Source organism: Benincasa hispida, chromosome 10 (assembly GCF_009727055.1).
Source record: "Benincasa hispida cultivar B227 chromosome 10, ASM972705v1, whole genome shotgun sequence".
Classification (NCBI taxonomy): domain Eukaryota; kingdom Viridiplantae; phylum Streptophyta; class Magnoliopsida; order Cucurbitales; family Cucurbitaceae; genus Benincasa; species Benincasa hispida.
The window spans coordinates 45,655,549-45,676,701 of NC_052358.1; the positions used below are offsets into that span (position 1 = coordinate 45,655,549).

Genomic DNA, 21,153 nt, shown 5'->3' on the forward strand with positions numbered 1-21,153 from the left:
CGAAGGTAAAACAGCTTTTGACCCAGACGTTATTATGAACAACTTATGATAGGTTGACTTATTAATTATGTTTATATCGAGTGGACAAAAATATATCTACAGTAAGGGAAGTGCAGTTACGGGCTTTAGTGGAATGACCCGGTAGTTGACGAATTTTGATTAATTCAATTTAAAAAATTTAGTTAATTAATCTTGAATCGTTGGAGCTCATGGTCTTTAGATCCATTAGGTTCCTTTACTGGATTAAACCTTAGAATAGTGTGATGAGTAAATTTGAAACATTCAAATTCGAATTAACGGAATCAGTAATTATATACGATATAATTACGCGTTTAATTAGTGAATTAAACAAAATTGAAGGATTGGAAAATATTCAAATTTGATTTAAATATAATCACATGAATCATGATTGTAGAATTGATGTTTAATTAATTTAAAATTTGGTATTAAATTAATATAATCAATTACATTGTTTAATTAATTATTAAGGATTAATTTTATATAAAAGTAATGAAATTTTATATAATATTATTGAATTAATATATAAAATTATAATTTCATATTCATTTTGAAATTTAGATTTCAAAATTTAAAATTGAAATTTGAAATTTAATTTAAAATTATGAAAATTTCATTAAGTGGATTATTTTCACTATGAACATCAAATATTCCATTTAGTCTAAATGTTTGAGGTGTCATCATGTTATGCAATCAGATTGCATGTAAGATTTGAACAAAACCAAGTCAATTGGTGCTGAGAAGATGACATGCATTTTTAGGTTTTTGTTGAAGAAATGTTCTTCAACCCAAGAACATAAAACCAAAAAAAACCTCTCTCTTATTTCCTTCAATTCCAACTCATTTTGGGTTCTACCACCCAATCTAAGGTCCTAGAGGATAGTAGGGAAGATCAAGTGGTGGTCTACAAGCATTTGAAGTGAAGATTCTAGTTGGATTTGAAGATTGAAGAGTTCTTCAAAGGTATATCTTCAAAACCCTATTTTTAGTTTATAAACTTGCATGTTTCTATGCTAAAATTGATGGATTTAGAGTGCTTAAAATTCTAATTGCTTCCACTAATTGGATGCTTCTGCATGTTGAATGTCAACACCATCAGTATGTCCTAAAACTCGCAGTTTGTATAGCAATAAAAATATTATTGAGGTTTATTCAATAAAGCCGTTATTGAATGTATGAATTGCACTTGTTAAAAGCTTAAATCCAATAAACTAATGAACCCCTAGCTATAACATGAATACTTGTACTTTATGTAGAGACATACAAGTGGATCAAGTTCAAGTATATAGCCAAAACGGTCTATAAGTATACAAATAAGGTTGGGTACCTTATCCTGGGGACATTATGGATGCGACCCATTTTGTATATGATACAAACGATGTGATTCTAAAATAGTTCATGCAGAGACATGCGACCGGAGGCATCCTATACAAAATATGTTTGCATAAGACTGGATCATGAAATAGTCACCTTTCTTTATAACGTCGTTTATTGTTAAAAAACTGACTATTTCATTTCGAGAATCTAAGGTAACTCAATCTTAATTCTGAGCTAACTATGAACTTCTGTTATTTCAGGATTATCCTTTAATCTACATGGGTGAGAGTGGCTCAACATCGCTACTCAATAAACCTCCTATTATTGGGGTAAGATTGGGTAGATAGTTGGGGACATAGTCCTGCAAGATGAAATTCGCTCCTACTTGATTTCAGAGTTAGCAGATAGGTTGTTCTCTTAAATACTGACTCCTAGACTTGAACAAGAAGTCCTGTCCGCTCTACAACTGAGAGGACTTGGTTTATTGGTAGGACCATAAACCAGTTGTTTATTATGAAGGGATCAAATCACGCAGCGGAAGCATTGTGAGAGAACATCTTGCATCCTGCAATATAATTTTTACATAAACAAATTCATTATACTAAAACATAATATAAACATGTAAATTAGCATGCTTTAGGAAAAGATTAGAACCATTCTTATCTTTGTAGATTCCCAAGCTTTACGAACAATTCTCTCGAAGTTCCAATAAACAGCTTCTCCAACGATCTTGATCACGAACGATTTCTTGAACAATCTTGAACACTACCACGAGAATGACCTCGTTATTCTCTAAGATTCTAATAGAGGGATAGGTGGTATCAAACTATTGAGAGAGGGAGGGGGAAAAGGGTTTTGGAGAGTAGAGAGGATTCTCTTTGTGACTTAGGAAAAATTTTGCACAATAACACTTGTGTATTGTATATTGTCAGTTCTCTATGTCTCCCAAAAGGGTCATAGGAAGGTCCTTATATAGAGAAGCGTCAAACCCTTTTCCTAATCATTTTTCTATTTTTCTTTTCCACAATTAATTAATTAATTAGCCCAATTAATTAAATAACACTTATTTAATTAATTCACACAATTAAATAACACTTATTTAATTTAATTTTCACGTTAATTAAATAACTATTTATACATTAAATCTAATTTAATGTATAAATATTTAGTTATCATAAACACCGTATATGTATGTGCAATATCTATCTGTAATTAATTCTTTATGAATCTAATTCACTTGAATTAATTAATTGAATCTTATTCAAATATTACTTTCCAATTTAATTTGAAGTATAGATCATATCCATAATCAATTATATATTAATCACATTTAATATATGGTTTCCTTAAATTAATTTGAACAATTCAAATCATTTCTTTTAAATATCTTCTAGTGAGCTAACAAGGGGACCTGGTGGACCTGTAGATCAGAAACCCCAACCATATGAGATTAATTAACTAAACTCATTAACCAAGTTAATCAATAATCGTTAATTGTGGGTACACTCCATTAAAGTCCCACAGTTGCATTCTTCTCACTATAGATATATTTTTGCGTCCATGAATATAGACTAATAACAGCAAGTTAGTCCTTCACGAGTGTTCGTAACTCCAACTAGGTCAAATTACCGTTTTACCCTTGGGTTACCTTTGATTCCTTAAGTACTAGTGCTCCTCTAAAGAACAACCTATTTATGGTTCAATCAATAAATAGAAACCCCTCTCGGGCCAATGAGAGGATGGGACCCTCTATTTAAGTCCGGAGACGAGCACTCATCTACTTACCCTTAAGGTAGAAAGGAGTGAATTCCATCTTGTATTATTATGTTCCCAGCTCCCCACTCGGTCTTGTCCCCAAAATGGTAGGCATATTGGGTGAGCGAATTGGCCACTCTCACCTATAAAAATTAAAAGACAATCCCTCATAAACAAGAGTTCATAATATACTCAGGATTAAGATTAAGTTGCCTAGGTCATCCTATTGAAATAAGAACCTAACTAGTTAACAGTGTTACATCTAGTAGTTACTATTTCGCGGTCCAGTCTTATGCAAACTCATTGCATAGGATACCCCCACTCGCATGTTAACTATACGAATGTGTTAGATCATTATGTTTGTATCAAATACAAAGTGGGTCGTATCTATAGTGTTACCAGGATAAGGTACCCAACCTTATCCTTATACTATAGACCCTTCAGGTTGTATCTTGAACATTGATCCTTGTATGTCTCCACATATAGTTCAAGACTCATAAGACAATCTTGGATGTTATTTATTAGATTAAGGTTATTAAGACAAAAATAGACAAACAACACAAACAATAACATTTATTGAATTAACATTTATAACTCTTTATTGATGACGGTAATTAATAGTGTTTACTATCTACGAGTTTTAGGGCATAAAGTCCAACACATTAGTGGATCAATGTTGACTTAGATGTATTACAGGGGTAAAACGGTAATTTTGACCCAACTATAAATACGAACAACCTGTGAAGGATTGACTTACTGATCATGGTTAAATGAAGTGGACAAAAATATATCTACAATGAGAAGAGTGCAACTATTGGGCTTTAGTGAAGTGTCCCAATAGTTAACAAATGTTGGTTAATTCGGTTAAAAGAGTTTAGCCAATTAATCTTGGATCGTTGGAGCTCCTGATCTATAGTTCCATTAGATCTCCCTACTAGCTTATATCAGACTAAATCTTAGAACAGTGTGACGAGTGAGTTTGAAGTGTTCATATTCGAATTAGAGAATAAGCGTTAAATATATGCGATATATTTTACGGCGTATCATCTAATTAGAAATTGAATTATAAAGAGAGAGTTGGAGATATTTAAATAAGATTTAAATATCAAAACTATGAATAAGGATTCATCGGGATTAGTATTGCATTTAGCAATTGGATATTAAATTAAAATGTTTAACTAATTATTTAATATTAATATTAACTTAAAATTAATTATTTGAATTAATTTTGAATTAAATGGAATTAATCAAAGTTGGTCAAAGTCAAATATTGACTTCACCAAGGTTTGAAGGTCAAAAGTCAAAAGTTGTCTTCACTAAGTGAGAAATCCCAAAATGTTTTGAATTAATTTTGAATTAAAATTGTATATAATTAAAATTTGATTAAAGTCAAGTGTTAACTCCAAAATGGTCAAAAGTCAAAATGTTGACTTCACTTAGTGGAAATATCGAAGAATAATTTTTAGTGGAAAAATCTATAGTGAATTAGTGAGTAATTTATTTGATAAACTGATGATTTCACAAAATGTCACTTATCCCACTAAATTGAGTGCATTTTGAAGTGTCAAAATTTTGTTAACTCAAATTTGCATGAATTGCATGTAATTACTTTATAAATAAGATGCTTTGATAAAAATTAAGGTTCTTGGCCATTTGATAAATTTCAAATTAGTTGAAAACAAATTTTTCTTGGCAATTTAGAGATTGTAAAAGAGTTTTAGAAATTAAGTCATCAATTCTCTCTCAATTTCTATACTATATCCATCCTTATTTTAGTCACTCACTGAATCCCACCATCCCATTCTAAGGTCGAAGAATAGTTGGGAAGACTCTCGAGGTGGTTCACAGTCGGTTCATAAGGAGTTGGAGCGGAATTGATGGTCAATTTGGAGCTACAAATGTTGTATTCTCTAACTTTTCTTTTACATTTATTTGCATGCTTATTCCTTATAAATTAGCATGAATAGAGTAATAAAGATCCGTTTTACTTTCGTTGTGCATGTGCAAGTTCCAACTGGACATTCATTTAGTTTTTCTAAATGTGATAGGGCTAAGCTTACACATATAAGATTACAAGTATTTTTTTGATTAACCAGTGATCAAGTAAGCAAATTAGTAATAACCTCAATACACCCCAAACTAGATACTTTATCTCAATGATATTTCAACTCGATCAATTTTTAATTCCGTGAGAAAAAGAAAAGCATTCAACCCCCCTCCCCCCAAGTTACCTAAACAATAAGAATTTCAAATGAGAAATTGATTGACTCTTTGTAGATCGATCCATTGCTGCACTAATACTACATAATCAAAATACCTTGACAAATGATTTTTCCATAAACTACATTGAGAAAATTGTCAATAATAATAATAATAATAATAATAATAATAATAAAAGGTTTTCATATTTTACAAAGTGTCATGTTTTGGCCAATTGTTTTAATGACTCATCTTGGTGCATCTAGGCCATGATCAATACTGAGACCAAATAAAAACTTTAACTTCTTTTAATACATATTCAAATCACCAACTTTGGGATTTTCTCAGTGGAAGCTCGACTAGGACGGCAAATCGAGATTGGACAAAAATAGAGAGAGAAAAGAAGAGAAAGTTTTTGTCATGTTGCATTACTTGTGTTCAATTTTCATTCGAGAAGGAGGGATAACTTATTCTCTTATATCTTTTTTGTCTCCAAATTTGGTTTCGAGTCATTCACACTAGATTTCTTTATTTTAAAATTTGAAAAGAATTTCTCATATTTACCATTTGGCTTAAAAAATCTCAAAATCTCCTAAATTCTCTAAAAGAAACTTTCAAATCTCACCTAGAAAATAAAAACAACAAAATCTTGAAAAAATTCTATTCTATAAGTCTTATGGAAGTCCTTACTTATATTGGCCGGAATTTTCACCATACACAGAGATAGAATGATTAAAACTTCACTTTTAAAAGTTTTGTTTTGGTTTCGGTATCGAATTCAGTATTTCTTACCATTTTCCAGTGTCCCAACTACCTTCTAGACTTTCGAAATTAGAACAAATATTTGAAAGCTCCCAGTCTCCAACCTTAGGTTGCCGTCGTTTGGTTAAACCTCGGTGGCCGTCGGCCGGTCCTCCTCCCGCTTACCACCGCGATGTTACTGAAGAGCCTCAGTCGCCTCCATAACCTTCCTCTCGCCTCTCTCTTTTCCCCAACTCTCTCTCCAAAATCCTCTCCCCACTTTCTCTCTTTCTCAGCTCGGCTTTCCCATTCCACCACCCCGAATCGTTCCCCACCCCACCTTATTTCCGCTTCCAACGCCACCGCCAAGACATCAATCTCCGATTCCGCTAGATTTGCCCGCACGGTTCTGTTTGTTCCTCCTGGAGTCGACGCCGATGACGTATCCGAAGAAATGATCCTTCCAGGCTCCAACATTGTGCTCGGCCCTTATGCCGGCGACTCTCGTGTCAAGGAGGTTGAATTCGTCAAAAGCAGCGCTCGGGCTAGGGATTGCCCTAAAGATAACAAACCTGAATTTGCGATTCTTGGTCGTTCCAATGTCGGTAAATCTTCCCTTATTAATGCCCTTGTTCGCAAAAAGGAAGTTGCTCTTACATCCAAGAAGCCAGGTCTGATTGATTTTATGTTTGTTTTAACTATTCCGTATGCAATTGGATTCTATCAGTGGTTAATTCCATTGAATTTCTGTTTGATTGCAGGGAGGACGCAGCTGATTAATCACTTCTTGGTGAATAAAAGCTGGTACATAGTGGACTTACCAGGCTATGGGTAATTTCCGTTTCTTTTCTCACAAGCTATGTTTGGGTTGTACTCTTTTGCATGTGAGTCTAAGGTTTGAGATGTTTATGTGAAAATTTGTGCTAGAAGTTTACGTTTTTTCTTGTTGGGGCTGTCCTTTTGGGTGATATTTCGTTTTGGAGATTCTATGTTAACTAATATGATTTGATTAGTACAGTGGGGGAAAATAAAGTACTGTTTTTCTTTTTAGCTAGCATCTGTTATTGTATTGGTTGAAAAGTTTTTAGTTATGTAGTTCAATGGCTGCCATCTGTTCTTTGTCTCTTAATAATACACTATTGCTCTTCCAAATTGGTGGCTTGGTCTTTTAAGTTGACAGCTACTTCTCTAGCTTCCTGATTGGATGATCAGATTGCTCATACGGGTAGATCTTGTCTATAATTTCTTTAGTAATAGGTAAACTGGGGGATTGTCCAACTAGTATGTAAACTTGTTTAAATGATTAATTACTAGCAATTTGATGCATTAGAGGCATATCATCAGTGTTTGTTTCATTTTTATGGTAGCGGTGCTATACTGTTATATTTCTGTTTTTTTTGCAAGAAATGAAGTTTTCAGAGATCTTAGGGTGTTTTTAAATGTTCTAAAATTATAAAAGTACTTCTAGTCCAAGCAGTCAAATATCATGAAATATATTTTTTAACCAGCACAAGTTCTCTTAAGAATTCTAAAAATCGAATTGAACTCTGGAATCAAAACTGTGAAGATTTTGAGAATCAATTCATAAAAGCTTGCCCCTTTCTCATTCAACAGAAATTTACTGTCCTGTTAGGACGAAATCTTTCTCATAAAAGCTTAAGATCTCATGTTTACAATTCATAAAAGCTTTTTCAAATGTCATAAAAGCTTGCCCCTTTCTCAAGTTCTCATGTTTACAATTTTTTCAAATGTCCCATCCCCACTTTGCTTGATTTTGTTCTGCGAAAAATCACCTTGAATCCATAAAGAAAGCAAGTCTATGAAATCCAAGCAAATGCCTTAATATTTCCTAATATTCCGAAACACTAGTTCACAAACCTTGAAATGGAGTCTCGTGGTAATCATTAAAATCTTATTCAGTATGTTAGAAACTCGTTGCTTCTGTATTTTAATGGAGATAAATCTAAATGAACTAGACTTCTTAAACAAATATAAATTCTCGACTCTCAAGTAAGCATGACCTTTTTGAAGTTAATATGTTCCTTCTTCTTCTTCTTCTATTTTCTTTTTAATCTTTGGATTTTGAATGTGTTTGTGGTCTTTTGAATCCTGAACACCTTTCTTCCACTCTTAAAAAATGATCTTTCGAATTATCTCTTTGTGATGGCAAACGAATCATATTAAGATGGGTCAGGTGAATTATCTATCATCCTTCTCAACTCTCAATAGAATTTGATGTGGAATGGAACCAAAATGTAAAAGATTTGTTTGTGTATTGCTTTGCCATTTTGTTTAAAAGGTGCCTTTTTCTTTGTTCTCCAATTTGGTCCCTCAAGAATTTCCCCTTGCCTTGAGGCTTTTGAGATATTTTGTGCTATTAAGATTTTTATTGTTAATAAAAGGTTTTACCTTTCGACCAAAAATAGGTCTGAAGAGCATTGTTATATTATATGCTTAAGGTAGGTATAGTTCTTAACTGGTTTTGTACAGGACACTAATTTTCGACATTCTATAACTTTTAACGTCTACTTCTGCTTCTAGGAGTACATCTTGTTAAATAGTTGTTTAACACTTCAAATTTGATTCAGTTTTGCCAAAGCCTCGGAAACTGCTCGAATGGATTGGTCCTCATTCACAAAAGGGTATTTTATAAACCGAGATACTTTAGTAGCTGTGCTGCTTCTTGTTGATGCAAGTGTTCCACCTCAAAAAATAGACTTAGATTGTGCCAATTGGCTTGGCCGCAACAATGTATGCGATCTGAATTTAGGTTCATTGCTTTACAATGTTGAAATGTGGTACTAGTTGAATAGATAGGCATTTCTTGTCTGATGTAATTTCCCAATATCTTATGTTGTGTCATGCATTTTCAGATACCGATGACCTTTGTTTTCACGAAATGTGACAAAATGAAGGTGAGCAAAGGAAAAAGACCCGACGAGAACATCAAGGAGTTTCTACAACTTATCAGACAGAATTACAAGGTACATCCTTCTTGGATCATGACTAGTAGTGTCACAGGTTTAGGTCGGGATGAATTACTTCTACACATGTCACAACTGAGGAATTACTGGGATCAATAACTAATGATCTTGAGCCTCGTTTGGTTGAAAAAAACTGGCTATCCATATCGTCTAGGATATTGCAATCAAAAGTTAGAAATTCATTTGGCTATTTTTGTTACTAATTTAATGTACATGTTCGTTGGAAGCTCCCAGAGAAAGATTAAAATGTGTAAATTGTTCTTTGAAAAAAAAAATGAAGAAAAAAGAAAAGAAGAAAAGAAAAGAAAGAAAGACCAGGTTTAATCAGGTGGATTTGTAAATTGATGAAGTGTGCTTAGGCACATAATACTACATTGGGGGAAACGACATCCATAGAAGCTTAATAACCCGTTACCATGGTGGAAAGTTTCCATCGAAATTTAGCATTGAAATTTCGGTAGGGAGGCAATTTCGTTTTTTTCCTATTTCGACGAAATTTTGAGAAAATTTCAAGAAAATTTTGATTTTTTTAAAGGAATTAGCTACATTAGCTTAGCTGAAGTTCTTTTAGTTTTACGGCCTGATTGCATACAATTGTGTAGTTTCACATGCCAGTGTCATTTTTGAAGAAGGAATGTGCTACTTTTTCTAATTTCTAATTTTTCTCAATTTTAAATTTTATTTTCAATCCAAAACTTTCATTCCCAAAGAAACTGAATTTGAAAACACACATACGTGTGCGTGCACGTGCACAAAAAATAAAAAACTATATTTATTTTTGACATCATTCAAACTTTTTCTGTTAAATTTTCATATCATTTCATCTTAAAATTGAATTGATATGAGTTTTGTTTCTTTTACCCTCCAAAATTTTCATTTTCACGTTGTTTCACCTCAAAGTGTTTTTAAATTTTATATTATTTTGTAATTATTTTATTTACATTTCTTTTTAAAATTTTTGGTCTTGCATCAATTTTTACACAGACATCGAAATGATATCTTACTTTATAGAAATGATGATTAAAATGATCAATGATGTGTCGATGGTCTAATTATGCCACAGTCTGTTTCATTAACTAATGTATAATAATTTTCATCAATTTTTATAAAGTTTTTTTTAAATTTCTATGGACATTGATATTTCTATAAAATTGGAATCTTGATATTTTTATCGACATTGATATTTCGAACCTCGTTCATTAACAAATGCAAACATATAAATATAAAAAATTGTATTTTTTAAGCTTAGAATGGCACTTAATTATACATAAATTGTTATGTAGCTCAAAATACACAAGTATTTTTCTAAAAACAACATGGGTTCCAAATATTCAAATGACACCACAACAATTGCAATTCTATGGTACTCTCAAATCATTCATAGTGGTCATAAGCTTCATTTTTTGAAGCTCCTTAAGCAAAGAAAGCAAGTTGATATGAGACGAACCACCACAATTCACAGCCCTTGTTGCTGCCTCTCCCATTTCTTTAGCCCTTTTTCTCATTTCCAAAGCTTCTACACTTCCACCCATCACAAAATCCACAGCCTTTCCAATATCTTCCCTATTAACGATCTCTTGTTTTTCTTCTCCCAAATGCCACCACTTTTTGGATCCAACTCCCACTCCATTCTTCACTACTTCAATCAACAGCTTCTCATTGTAAAATTGCTCAGCAAACAATGGCCATGTGATCATTGGTAAACCTGCACTTACCCCTTCAAGAATAGAGTTCCAACCACAATGAGTCACAAATCCTCCAACACTTTCATGCTCCAAAATCATCAATTGTGGTGCCCACCCCCTTATTATCAAACACTTCTTGCTTTTAATCATATTCTCCTCAAACCCTTTTGGAAACCCTTCATTTACTATGTCATCATCGTCTTCGTTGTTTCTTTTTACGACCCAGATGAAATTGTGACTAGATTCTCGAATGGCATGTGCGATTTCGGTAATCTGGTTGGGGTTCGTCTGGACCAAACTTCCGAAGTTGATGTATAAAACGGATTTTGGTTCTTTCTCGTTAAGCCATTGGAGTAAGTTGGTGGTCTCTATGCTGGGGTTTCCACCTCTATATTCTTTATCTTCAACTTCCTTGTTTGCCAACAAAGAAACTGGCCCTATGCTCCATGTTTTGATCCCTAAAACCTACCAAGCGTGATTGATTGAATACGTTGAGAGTAATAACTAACTTGTTGGAATAATTTTCTCAATCATTAAAAAATATAAACTAATGATTAAATAAGATAAAGAAAAAGAAAACTACTTGGACCCCGTTTCATAATCAATTTATTTTTTTATTTTCTATTTTTTAAAATCGAGCTTACAAATACTACTTTTACCTATGACTTTCTTGCTTTATTACCTACTTTTAGAACATGTTCTTAAAAACCAAGCAATTATTTTAAAAACTAAAAAGATAGTTTTCGAAAACCTTGAGCTTAGAAATCAAGTGGTTTTAAAGAATTTGAAAAAGTTACCAACAAATTTGGAGGAAACAAACATCAATTTTAAAAATAGGAAACAAAAAATAATTGTTATCAAAGTGGAACTTTAGTCCCTATTTGGTAGCTATTTGGTTTTTTATTTTTTAAATTTATGTTGGTTTTCTCCTAATTTCTTGCTCATGATTTTCATATTTCTTATGTAAACGTTTGAATTCTTACCTAATTTTCATAAACAAATTTTATAAGTTATTCTTTTAGTTTTCAATATCTAGGCTTTGATTTTAAAAACACTTTTAAAATGTTTTTAAAGAAAACATAGAAATTAATGATGAAAGTGATGTTTATATGCTTAATTTTAAAAAACAAAACAAAAAACCAAATGGTTACCAAACCGAATCTTAATTTTTGGTTTTTTTGTTTTAAAAATTTGTCTTGTAAACGCTACTCCTACAATGAGTTCTTTTTCCCCTAGTTTTCAACCATGTTTTCAAAATGTCATTTTTAAGATAAGTCATTTTTGTTTTGAAATTTGATTAAGAATTCAAATGTTACTTGAATATGTTTTCTTTAACCCAAAATATTATAAAACGGAGTTGTAATGTTTTGAGTTTATATGCATTGATTACCTTATTCATGTGTTCTTCATATGAGCTTTCCAATTCATGAAAGCTATTCATTATTATTCCATAGCATTGTCTCTCTGATTCTTTAATGACATCAAAAAATCTTGAGAAGTCATCTTGTGTGGTGATCCAACTTGGTAACTGAGACTTCGTCATTTCAATAACATCAGGCAACCCCGGAAGTTTGAACTTATCATTGTTAGATTCAACTTCAAGATGTGGCTTGTGTGCTCTGATACATTCTTCAGCACAGTAACCGAAGAAGCTCGAACCGTTGAAGGCGAGCCGTGGGATTCCAAGCTCGGCCGCCACTTTAGTCGTCCACGGGTAAAAGATGTCGGCGACGATACAGTCTGGCCGCATCTCGTGGATGAGGTCTTCGAGTTGAGGTTGGAGCATGAGAAACGCTTCTAAGACCTTGGGCATCGCCATGGGTGTGGCGGTACTAAGATTTTGGATAGCAGGAGAGAGACCTACCTGTTAAGAATATGAATAAAAGAGATATTTTTGTTTAAGGACAATTGTCATGGATAACAAAATTGGTTGTCATGTTTGCAAATGATAAGACAAAGACGAAATCGACAAGTAAAAGCATGAATGGTAAAAAACAATATAGAAATTTATGTAGTTTATTAACAGTATGTTAATTTAGTCACAACAAGTAGAGGAAGAGAGTAGTTTTATTATTAGAGAGAAATATCAGATAATATAGATGCAAGAGGCACCAAGTGGATTAAAGGGTTTAGACTAAAGCCGTAAATAATGCATATACAATTTAGGTTTCAAGGCATTAATCATTCGGAGTGCCAAATAACAAATTCAAGGCATTTACAACGGTAAATATATCACAAAAATAAGTAATTTTTAGAAATTTTAGGTCTATCATTGATATATCAGTGAATCGATTTTTATCATTGATAGATCATTTTCATAGTTCACTGATAGACCATCATCAAAATCATTCAAATATTGTTTTCAGAAATAAATCTATCAAATTAATTGTGATTCAATTAATATAGAAAAGAAACAAATTGAATATATAGATAAAATTCCAAAGAGTACAACCCTAGCTGCAGGCCATGGAATGGTGTGGAGGCGGATACGGGAACCAGAGACGGAGTCCCGATGGATTTTACTGCGGAAGAGGGCGGCGTTGGCATCGGTGGTGACGATGGTGACGATGACACCGAGCTCGGCGAAGAGCGTGGCCACATCAACCAAAGGGATCAAGTGGCCATGGCTCACAAAGGGAAGGAAAATGATGTTAAGTTCATCAATTTTATTGAACATAATGAGGATCAAGAAGAGATAAGAATTGATTATTGTGGAAGAAAGGTTGCTACAATGAAGTTGATGTTGTTAAATTTGGAGATATATAAAAGAGTAGTGATTTTAGAGATTAAAATATGAAGAAAATTTTTTGTCAGAGCACAGCATGTGTTTACGTAGGACATAACGAAAAAAATACTACCAAAAAAACCTTAGGCTACACCAAAGATTCTTAATTTACGATAAAATTCAAGATATATGATTAAAATAGAAAAGAACAATTCTATTATATTAATATAATTACATAATAATGGAATAACACAAGCTTTCGAAGTTCAAACCCCCACTCCAGATTTTTCTATTTGGACGATAGGAGGAAATAGACAAATAATATATTGAGGAGTTTTTTTTAAAAAAATAACTTTGGACACTATCCATTCATGGGTTGGGTTGGATTGAGTTGAAAGGCTTTTTAGACCCAATCTAATTGTTCGGATTGTAAATTTCTTCCACCCAAATAACCCTTATTAAAAAATGAACCTAATCCAACCCAACCATTGGATTAATCGGTTCATTTACTTAAAATTTTATTCTAAAAAGAAGTAAAACATAAATATGTAAAAATCTAATTTAATTATTTTCATATATTGAATTAAGATTAATAACTCAATTTCAATTTATATAGTGAAAAAAAAGTGCAAAAAAACTATTTTTAAGAGTTGTTGAAGAATAAATTATTAAAAAAATATTGAAATTAAATAAAACTAAAATAAAATATATGTATAAATAATTGTGTTATAAGTAATAAAAAAAATATTTTAAAGTTAATAATAAATTCGGGTTGATTTGAATTGGTTTGAGTTATATTAGGTGAACTCATGAACCAATCCAACCCATAAAATTTTCATTTATTTGAACTCAATTCAACCCAAACTGCACGAATTGGATTAGGTTGATCGGTTTTTTCGAGTCATGGGATTTTTTGAACACCTTTATTAAACACTCGTGTATGTGTAATTCAAAGGAACACTCGATAATAATGACAAATAATATGTCATGTGATAATTTTTTATAAAAATATTAAATTATTTTAATTTATTTTTAGTGTGTAAAAAAAATGAGAATATGTAGTTAGGTGTCGCCTCTAATCATTATCCAAATTTAAATAGTGAGGTTGTACATTACTTATATAAAAGTGAGGTTAATGTATGAATTAATTAGATCAATATTATAATTTAAATCATTTACAAAAAGAAATTATAATCTTAATAAAAAAATTAGTAAAAATGTTAGTTTGAAAATATTTAGGGATAAATCATAAATGGATATATATGTACTTATACATATATATTATAATATATATAATATATATATATAATATATATATTAAATATTTGGCTCGTGATTGCGAGAGTCCATCGGACAACCGTTATTCATCAATTTGGTTATTGTCTAAGCCGTCCATGAGTCTATTAGTCCTTTTTTGCTTTAGATCAAATTACGTGAATGGAAGCATCAAATTTTAAATTTAAAATTCGGGTAGTATAAGTTTCTATGGTGTCTGTTGAATTATTTTTTATATTTGACGAATGAGTGTTTCTTTATATCATACATAATTTCTTTTCTTTCTTTTTTTGTTCAATGTGAAAAAAAAATTGCATTTTAGTCTTCTAGATTTTAAGCATTAACTATATGTGTTCTTAGGTTCCAAAATGTTACGCTAATAGTCAAGTTTTGATTTGGTTTCAATGTAGTTCGTTTTCAAATATACAATTCATCCATTAGACTGATTTTGTTGTTTTTAATTGCGTTTTCTAAATTTCAAGATTTACACTTTTTATTCCTGAGGATTTTTTTTTTTACTAGATTTGACTCCACTTTTCGTCTCTACCATTAATGTCTATACAATTACTTTTAAAATATTTAAAGAATATGATATATAATTTAATTCAATATTTTATTACTAGAAAAAATTAAAAATTAAATTCACTTCATAGATTATTATTTCAATAACGTTAAATCTAAAACAATAGGCTAAATTGAAACAAAAACTTCCTCATCGAAAGGCTAAACATTATAATATTTTAGAATCTTTAGGAGTCAGATTGAAATCAACCAAAAATTTAAAGACTTAAAAAAGATTACAATATTTAATTAAGGACTCGGAGGGGAAACTACAAACTCAACACCTAAGAAGAGGAGAAGGAAGAGGAGTGAGTGAAGAGAGAGAAGGAGAAGAAGAAGAAGAAGAAGTTAAGCAAAGAAGAAGGAAAGGAAGGAGCGAAGAAGAGGAGAAGAAGAAGGGAGAAAGAAGAAGAAGAAGAAGAGAACAGAAGAAGGTAGAAGAGAAGAAGAAGAAAAGGGAGAAGAGAAGGAGAGAAGAAGGGAAGGAGAGAAGTAAGAGAAGAAGGGAAAAGAAGAAGGGAGAAGAAGGAGAGAAGAGAAGGAGAAGGAGAAGGAGAAGGAGAAGGAGAAGGAGAAGAAGAAGGCAGAAAGAAGGAGAAGAAGTAAGAAGGGAGAGAAGGAAGAAGAAGGAAGAAAGAGAACGAGTAAGAGAAGTAGAGAAGGAGAGAGAAGAAGAAAGAAGAAGAAAGGAAGAGAGAAGAAAGAGAAGGAGAGAAGAAGAAGAAGAGAGAAGAAGGAGGAGAAGAAGAGAAGAAGGAGGAGAGAAGGAGAAGAAGAAGGAGAAGAAGAAGGAGAGAGAAGAGAGGAAATAGAAGCCGACAGCTAAGAGAGCAAGAACAGAAGAAGAAGCAGAAGCAGAAGGAAGAAGAAGAAGAAGAGAAGAGAGAAGGAGAGAAGAAGAAGCGAGAGAAGAAAGAGAAGAAGATGGAGGAAGCAGCAAGAAAGAAGAAAGCAGAAAGGAGAAGGAGCGAAGAAGAAGAAGAGAAGAGAAGAAGAGAAAGAAGAAGAAGAAGGAAGAGAAGAAGGAGAGGGAGAAGAAGAAGAAGAGGAAGGAAGGAGAAAAAGAGAGAAGAAGGAGGGAAGGAAAGAAGAAGGAGGAGAAGAAGAAGGAGGAGGAGAAGAAGAAGGATAGGAGGAGAGAAGAAGGAGGAAGAAGGGGAGAAGAAAGAAGGAGAAGAAGAAGAAAGAGAGGAAAGCCAGAAGAAGCAAGGAGCAGAAAGAAGCAGGAGCAGGAAGAAGGGAAAAAGCAGCAGAAGGAGAAGCAGCAGGAGGAGAAGAGCAAGCAGAAGAAGAACAGCAGAAGCAAGAAGAGAAGACAGAAGACAGAAAGTGGCAGAATAAGAAGGCAGCAAAGAAGCAAGAGTTGAGGATAGAAGAGAGGATAGAAAGAAGAAGGAGCAGCAGCAGAAGAAGCAGCCCAGCAGAAAGAAAGGAATAAAGCAGCAGAAATGAGTAAAGTAAAAAGCGACGGCAGCAAGAAGCGAGGAGCAGAAGAAGCAGAGCAGGAGAAGAGCAGACAGAAGTAGGAGAGAGAGTAGAAGAGAAGAAGAAGAAGAAGGAAGAGAAGAAGGGCAGAAGAAGTAGGAGCCAGAAGAGCAGAGGCAGAAAGGAGCAGAGCATAAGGAAGCAGGAGAGAGAAGCAGGAAGCAGTAAGAAAGCAGGAAGCAAGAGAAAGCAGGACGACGCAGAGAAGAAGCAGAAAGAAGAAGTGAGGAAGAGGAGAAGAAGCAGCCGAGAAAGAAGAAGAAGAAAGAAAAGAAAGAAGAGAAAAGCAGAAGAAGCGCAGAAGAAAGCAGATAGAAGAGAGAGGAGCCAGAAGGAAGCAGGAGCAGAAGGAACAGGAGCAGAAAGGATACAGGAGCAGAAGAGCAGGAGCAGAAGGAGCAGGAGCAGAAGAAGCAGCAGAGCCGCAGAAGAAGCAGCAAGCAGAAAAGAAGCCAGAAGATAGAAGCAGGGGAAGGAGGAGTGAGGAGAAGAAGAAGAAGAAGAAAGAAGAAGGAGAAGGGAGCAGAAGAAGGAGTGAGGAGAAGAAGAAGGGAGATAGGATCAGTGAGGAGGAGGAAGAAGAAGAAGACAACGAAGGAAAAATGAAGAAGAAGAAAGATAAATAAAAGAAGAAGAAGAAGAGAAAGAATGAGAAGAAAAGAAAGGAGAAGAAAGAAAGGAGAAGAAGGAAGGAGAAGAAGAGTAAGAAGAAAGTAAGAAAAAGAAGAAAGAAGAGAGAAGCAGAAGCAGGAAGAAAGAAGAAGAAGAAGGAGGAAGAAAGAAGACAAGAAGAAGAGAACGGGAAAGAAGCGAAAGGCAGAAGGAGGAAGGAGGAATGTAGAAGAAGAGAAAGCTGAGAAGAAGAAGTGAGAAGGAGAAGAAAGAAGAAAGAAAGGAAGAAGAAGAAGGGAGAAGAAGTAAGAAGAAGAGAAGGAAGAGAAGATAGTAAGAAGAAGACAAAGAAGAAGATAGGAAGGAGAAAGAAGGATGAAGCAAGGAGAGAAGGAAGGAGGAGCAAGACAGGTAGGAAGAAGAAGGAGTCAAACAGTAAGGGAAAGTACGAGCTAAACCTTAAGCAGCAGAAGAAGGAAAGCCAACCAGAAAGAAGGGCAAAAAAGAAGCACGAAGGAGAAGAGACAACGAAGGAAAAAAAAAAAGGAAAAGAAGGCAAGAAGAAGAAGGAAGAAAGAGAAGAAGAAGAAGGAGAAGGAGGAAGAGGGAGCGCGAAGAAGAGGAGAAGAAGGAGCAGCAAGTAAGTTAAGAAGCAAGCGCAGCAGCAGAAAGGAGCATGGCCCAAGCAGCAGCAGAAGAAGCAACAGCAAGCCAGAAAAAGAAGGAGCAGAGAAGGAGGAGCCCAGAAGAAGGAAAGCGTGTGAAGCATGAATGCAGAAGTAAGAAAGATAGCAGAAAGAAGAAGCAGTAAGAAGAAGAAGAAAGAGCAGAAGCAGAAGGGGGAGAAGGCAGAAGGGGGAGAGCAGCAAGAAGGAAAGAGCGAGCAAGAAGCTAAGAGGAGAAAGAATGAAGGTTAAGAAGGGAGAACGAGAAAGATAGACAGTTGAGAAGGAAGTAAGTAAGGATTGAAAGAAGAAGGAGAAGTAGCAAAGAATCAATATATAAAAGAGAAGCAGAAAAATAAATAGAAGCAGAAGGTGAGAGAGAAGGAGGAGAAGAATAAGAAGAAGAAAAAAGAAAAGGAGAAAAAAAAGGAGAAGAATAAAGAATAGCAGTTATGAGAAGAAAGCTAGAAGAAGAAGAGAGTGAGGAAGGAACGAAGAAAGGAGATAAAGATAAATAGAAAAGAAGAGAAAGAAGAGGGAGAAAGAAAGGGAGTAAGGAGAATGGAGAAGAGAGAAGAAGGAGAGAAAAAATGAGAAGAAGAGAAGAAGAAGAAGAAAGCAAGAAGAATAGAGCAGAAAGAAGTAAGAGCCAGAAGAGCAGAAAGTAAGATAGAAGAAGAAGAAGAAGAAGAAGAAGAAGAAGAAGAAGAAGAAGCAGCAGCAGAAGAAGAAGAAGGAGCAGAAGGAGAAGGAGCAGAAGAAGAAGAAGCAGAAGAAGAAGAAGCAGAAGAAGAAGAAGCAGAAGCAGAAGAAGAAGGAGAAGAAGAAGAAGAAGAAGGAGAAGGAGAAAAAGAAGAAGAAGAAGAATATTACATCTCTTAGAACAGGTTTATTTTACACAATAAAAAATTATTATTACATCTCTTAGAACAGGTCTATTTTACACAATCATCTTTATCCAAATATCTTATCTTATTTTACAAATTAATACAACGTGTAACTCAACTTATTTTATTCTCATACTTAGTTTCAATATAAGTTACAATATCTTTTACATGAATGTTTTTTTAATACGTTTCTAAAACTATTTTGCAAGCTAATAAAATATTTTTACATTTACTTTAATTCATTTCAATCTTACGTAGAGCCGTAGAGGACAACTTCAGAGGTTCCATTTTGCTCACATTTTCCTCTTTTTGTTTTACTTTCTTCATCCTTCAATTTATGTTAAATTAGGATTGACAAAAATCTCCGTAATATCAAATTTTGAAGTGAAAAATCACCAATTTGATCGAAAATGAGGGTAAATTGGAGATACAAATGGACGGGGACATCCCCAAATATATATATATATTAATATTATATATATATAAACAATAGTTAAGATACTATTTTTTTAAAATTTCATCTCATAATATAATTAATTTTAAATTTTTATTAATTTAAAATAAAAAGTCTAATATTTTTTAATTATTAATTTAAAAAATAAATAATAATTAAAAATATAGATATAAACAAAGAATTATTCCCTAAGAGGACCCGATCCCCGAATGGGATTCTCCAACCTCGATCCCGACTCTTCAAAATGAGAAATGAGACGGAGACCGAGATTACAAATCCCTATCACAGGAACAAGAATGAGAGTGCATCCCTGATCCTGCCCCACCCTGAATCAGTTACATTCTACTTTTACATTTTACCTTTCACTTATTAAGAAAGGATTGTTTGCAACTTGTGAATTCATCTTGCACTCCAATTTTCTAGCTAGATCATTTAGTTGGTCATTTTGGAAAATTAATGCCGTGTACTTGGTCAAAAAAAAAAAAAGAGAAAAAAAAAAGACCGAATTTCTTTGGGGAAAAAACCAATTCCAACCAAGTTGAAGAGAAAACGAGCCGGTTTTCTTCAATTCGACCGGTTCCAGCCGTTCAGATCAGTTTTCCGACTACCTCTGCTTACCCCTAATGTAAGGGTAACATGAGGCTTATATTGAGTTGCAAAAAAAAATGTACAAAGGATTGAATATACTCAAATGTTTTGATGTTTTGTTGATTATTACTGTTCGAAAGAACACAAACAAAATCAAGACACGGTTCTCCTCAACTAAAGAAGATTGAAGAACTGAGATGTTGATGATCTATGTTATCAAAGCACTTTACAACATCTGACTCGATGATGAGTTTATCAACCAGACCCAACGCTGAACGTAAGAAAGGAATAGGACCTCGACCTTTCTTAATCCCCTATCAGTCAGATTAAGGCAACAAAATCTCTTCAAAAACAATATTCAATAACTGAATGAAGAGACCCATCTTGCACTCATCTTCTTAGCAAAATGATTTGACAAAGTTCCGGCTAATAATATGCCAATAAAAAAACAAGGAGAAAATGGTAGTCTTGAGTGGCGTAAACCAAATTGAAATCAAGATTCATCAAGCAGGGTAATCGAAACAAGATTCACCACAAACAAGCAAGCAAGATTTTTCAACCAAGACACAACCAATGAGTTGAGCTTTCACAAACGTATACACTAAACATTCAATTCCATCTCAAGTTTCACAGAACTATTTCCACAAATTGAAACGAAATTTACACAAACAAACAACAAAATCAATAAGAAACCACTTGTCCAAAACTCTAACACGGATGAAGATAGACCTGCAAAATGAGGGAAGCGATCACGAGAACAGAGAGAGATCAGAGCAGAAAGAGTCGTTTGAAGATGCTGTACGGGTGAGGAAGATGAGCCTCCAGTAGAGAGAGGAACTTCCAACCAAGAGAAAAGAAATGAAATATAGGGACAAATTTGGTATTTCCACTACTGAAGAAGAAAATGAGGGTAAATTATAGAAGTGATTTCCAATCCATCACCCCAACAAAAAATCACCTACCAACTAATACTTCACAAATCAAATTTAAATGATTTTAGATTTTTCTAAAATATCTTTTGTCCCTTTGCCAAATGTCATCATTTAAATAGCAAAGGCAATGACAAGTAATATTACCATGCCAATTTTTGGCATGGTCAATATTACTCCTGAACATACTCTTAGTGATTTAGCCAAAAGAGAAATCCTTGTTGGTTCCTATTGAACCATTTTTTTGTGCATAATCCACATGGTGTCACAAGT

At 33.6% G+C, this 21,153-nt stretch overlaps 2 protein-coding genes across 2 annotated transcripts; one reads left to right on the plus strand and one right to left on the minus strand.

Annotated features, from left to right (window-relative positions):
- The first annotated feature begins 6,008 nt into the window (after nt 1–6,008).
- LOC120087728 (GTP-binding protein At2g22870) lies at nt 6,009–9,421 on the plus strand. Its single transcript, XM_039044606.1, has 4 exons — nt 6,009–6,701; nt 6,792–6,861; nt 8,619–8,781; nt 8,904–9,421. Exons 1-4 carry the CDS (start codon nt 6,224–6,226, stop codon nt 9,111–9,113), a joined length of 921 nt encoding a protein of 306 aa, XP_038900534.1. The 5' UTR covers nt 6,009–6,223; the 3' UTR covers nt 9,114–9,421.
- Nucleotides 9,422–9,945: 524 nt separating this feature from the next.
- LOC120088871 (soyasapogenol B glucuronide galactosyltransferase-like) lies at nt 9,946–13,570 on the minus strand. Its single transcript, XM_039046311.1, is given in 4 exon segments — nt 9,946–10,506; nt 10,508–11,164; nt 12,090–12,563; nt 13,152–13,570. Coding segments are annotated over 4 exon segments (1,392 nt in total). The 5' UTR covers nt 13,377–13,570; the 3' UTR covers nt 9,946–10,470.
- Nucleotides 13,571–21,153: the final 7,583 nt, after the last annotated feature.

Coding starts and splice junctions, on each gene's coding strand:
- LOC120087728 (XM_039044606.1), top strand. CDS start 6,224: ATGTTACTGAAGAGCCTCAGTCGCCTCCATAACCTTCCTCTCGCCTCT. Junction 6,702..6,791: donor TCTTACATCCAAGAAGCCAG/GTCTGATTGATT, acceptor GTTTGATTGCAG/GGAGGACGCAGCTGATTAAT. Junction 6,862..8,618: donor GTGGACTTACCAGGCTATGG/GTAATTTCCGTT, acceptor AATTTGATTCAG/TTTTGCCAAAGCCTCGGAAA.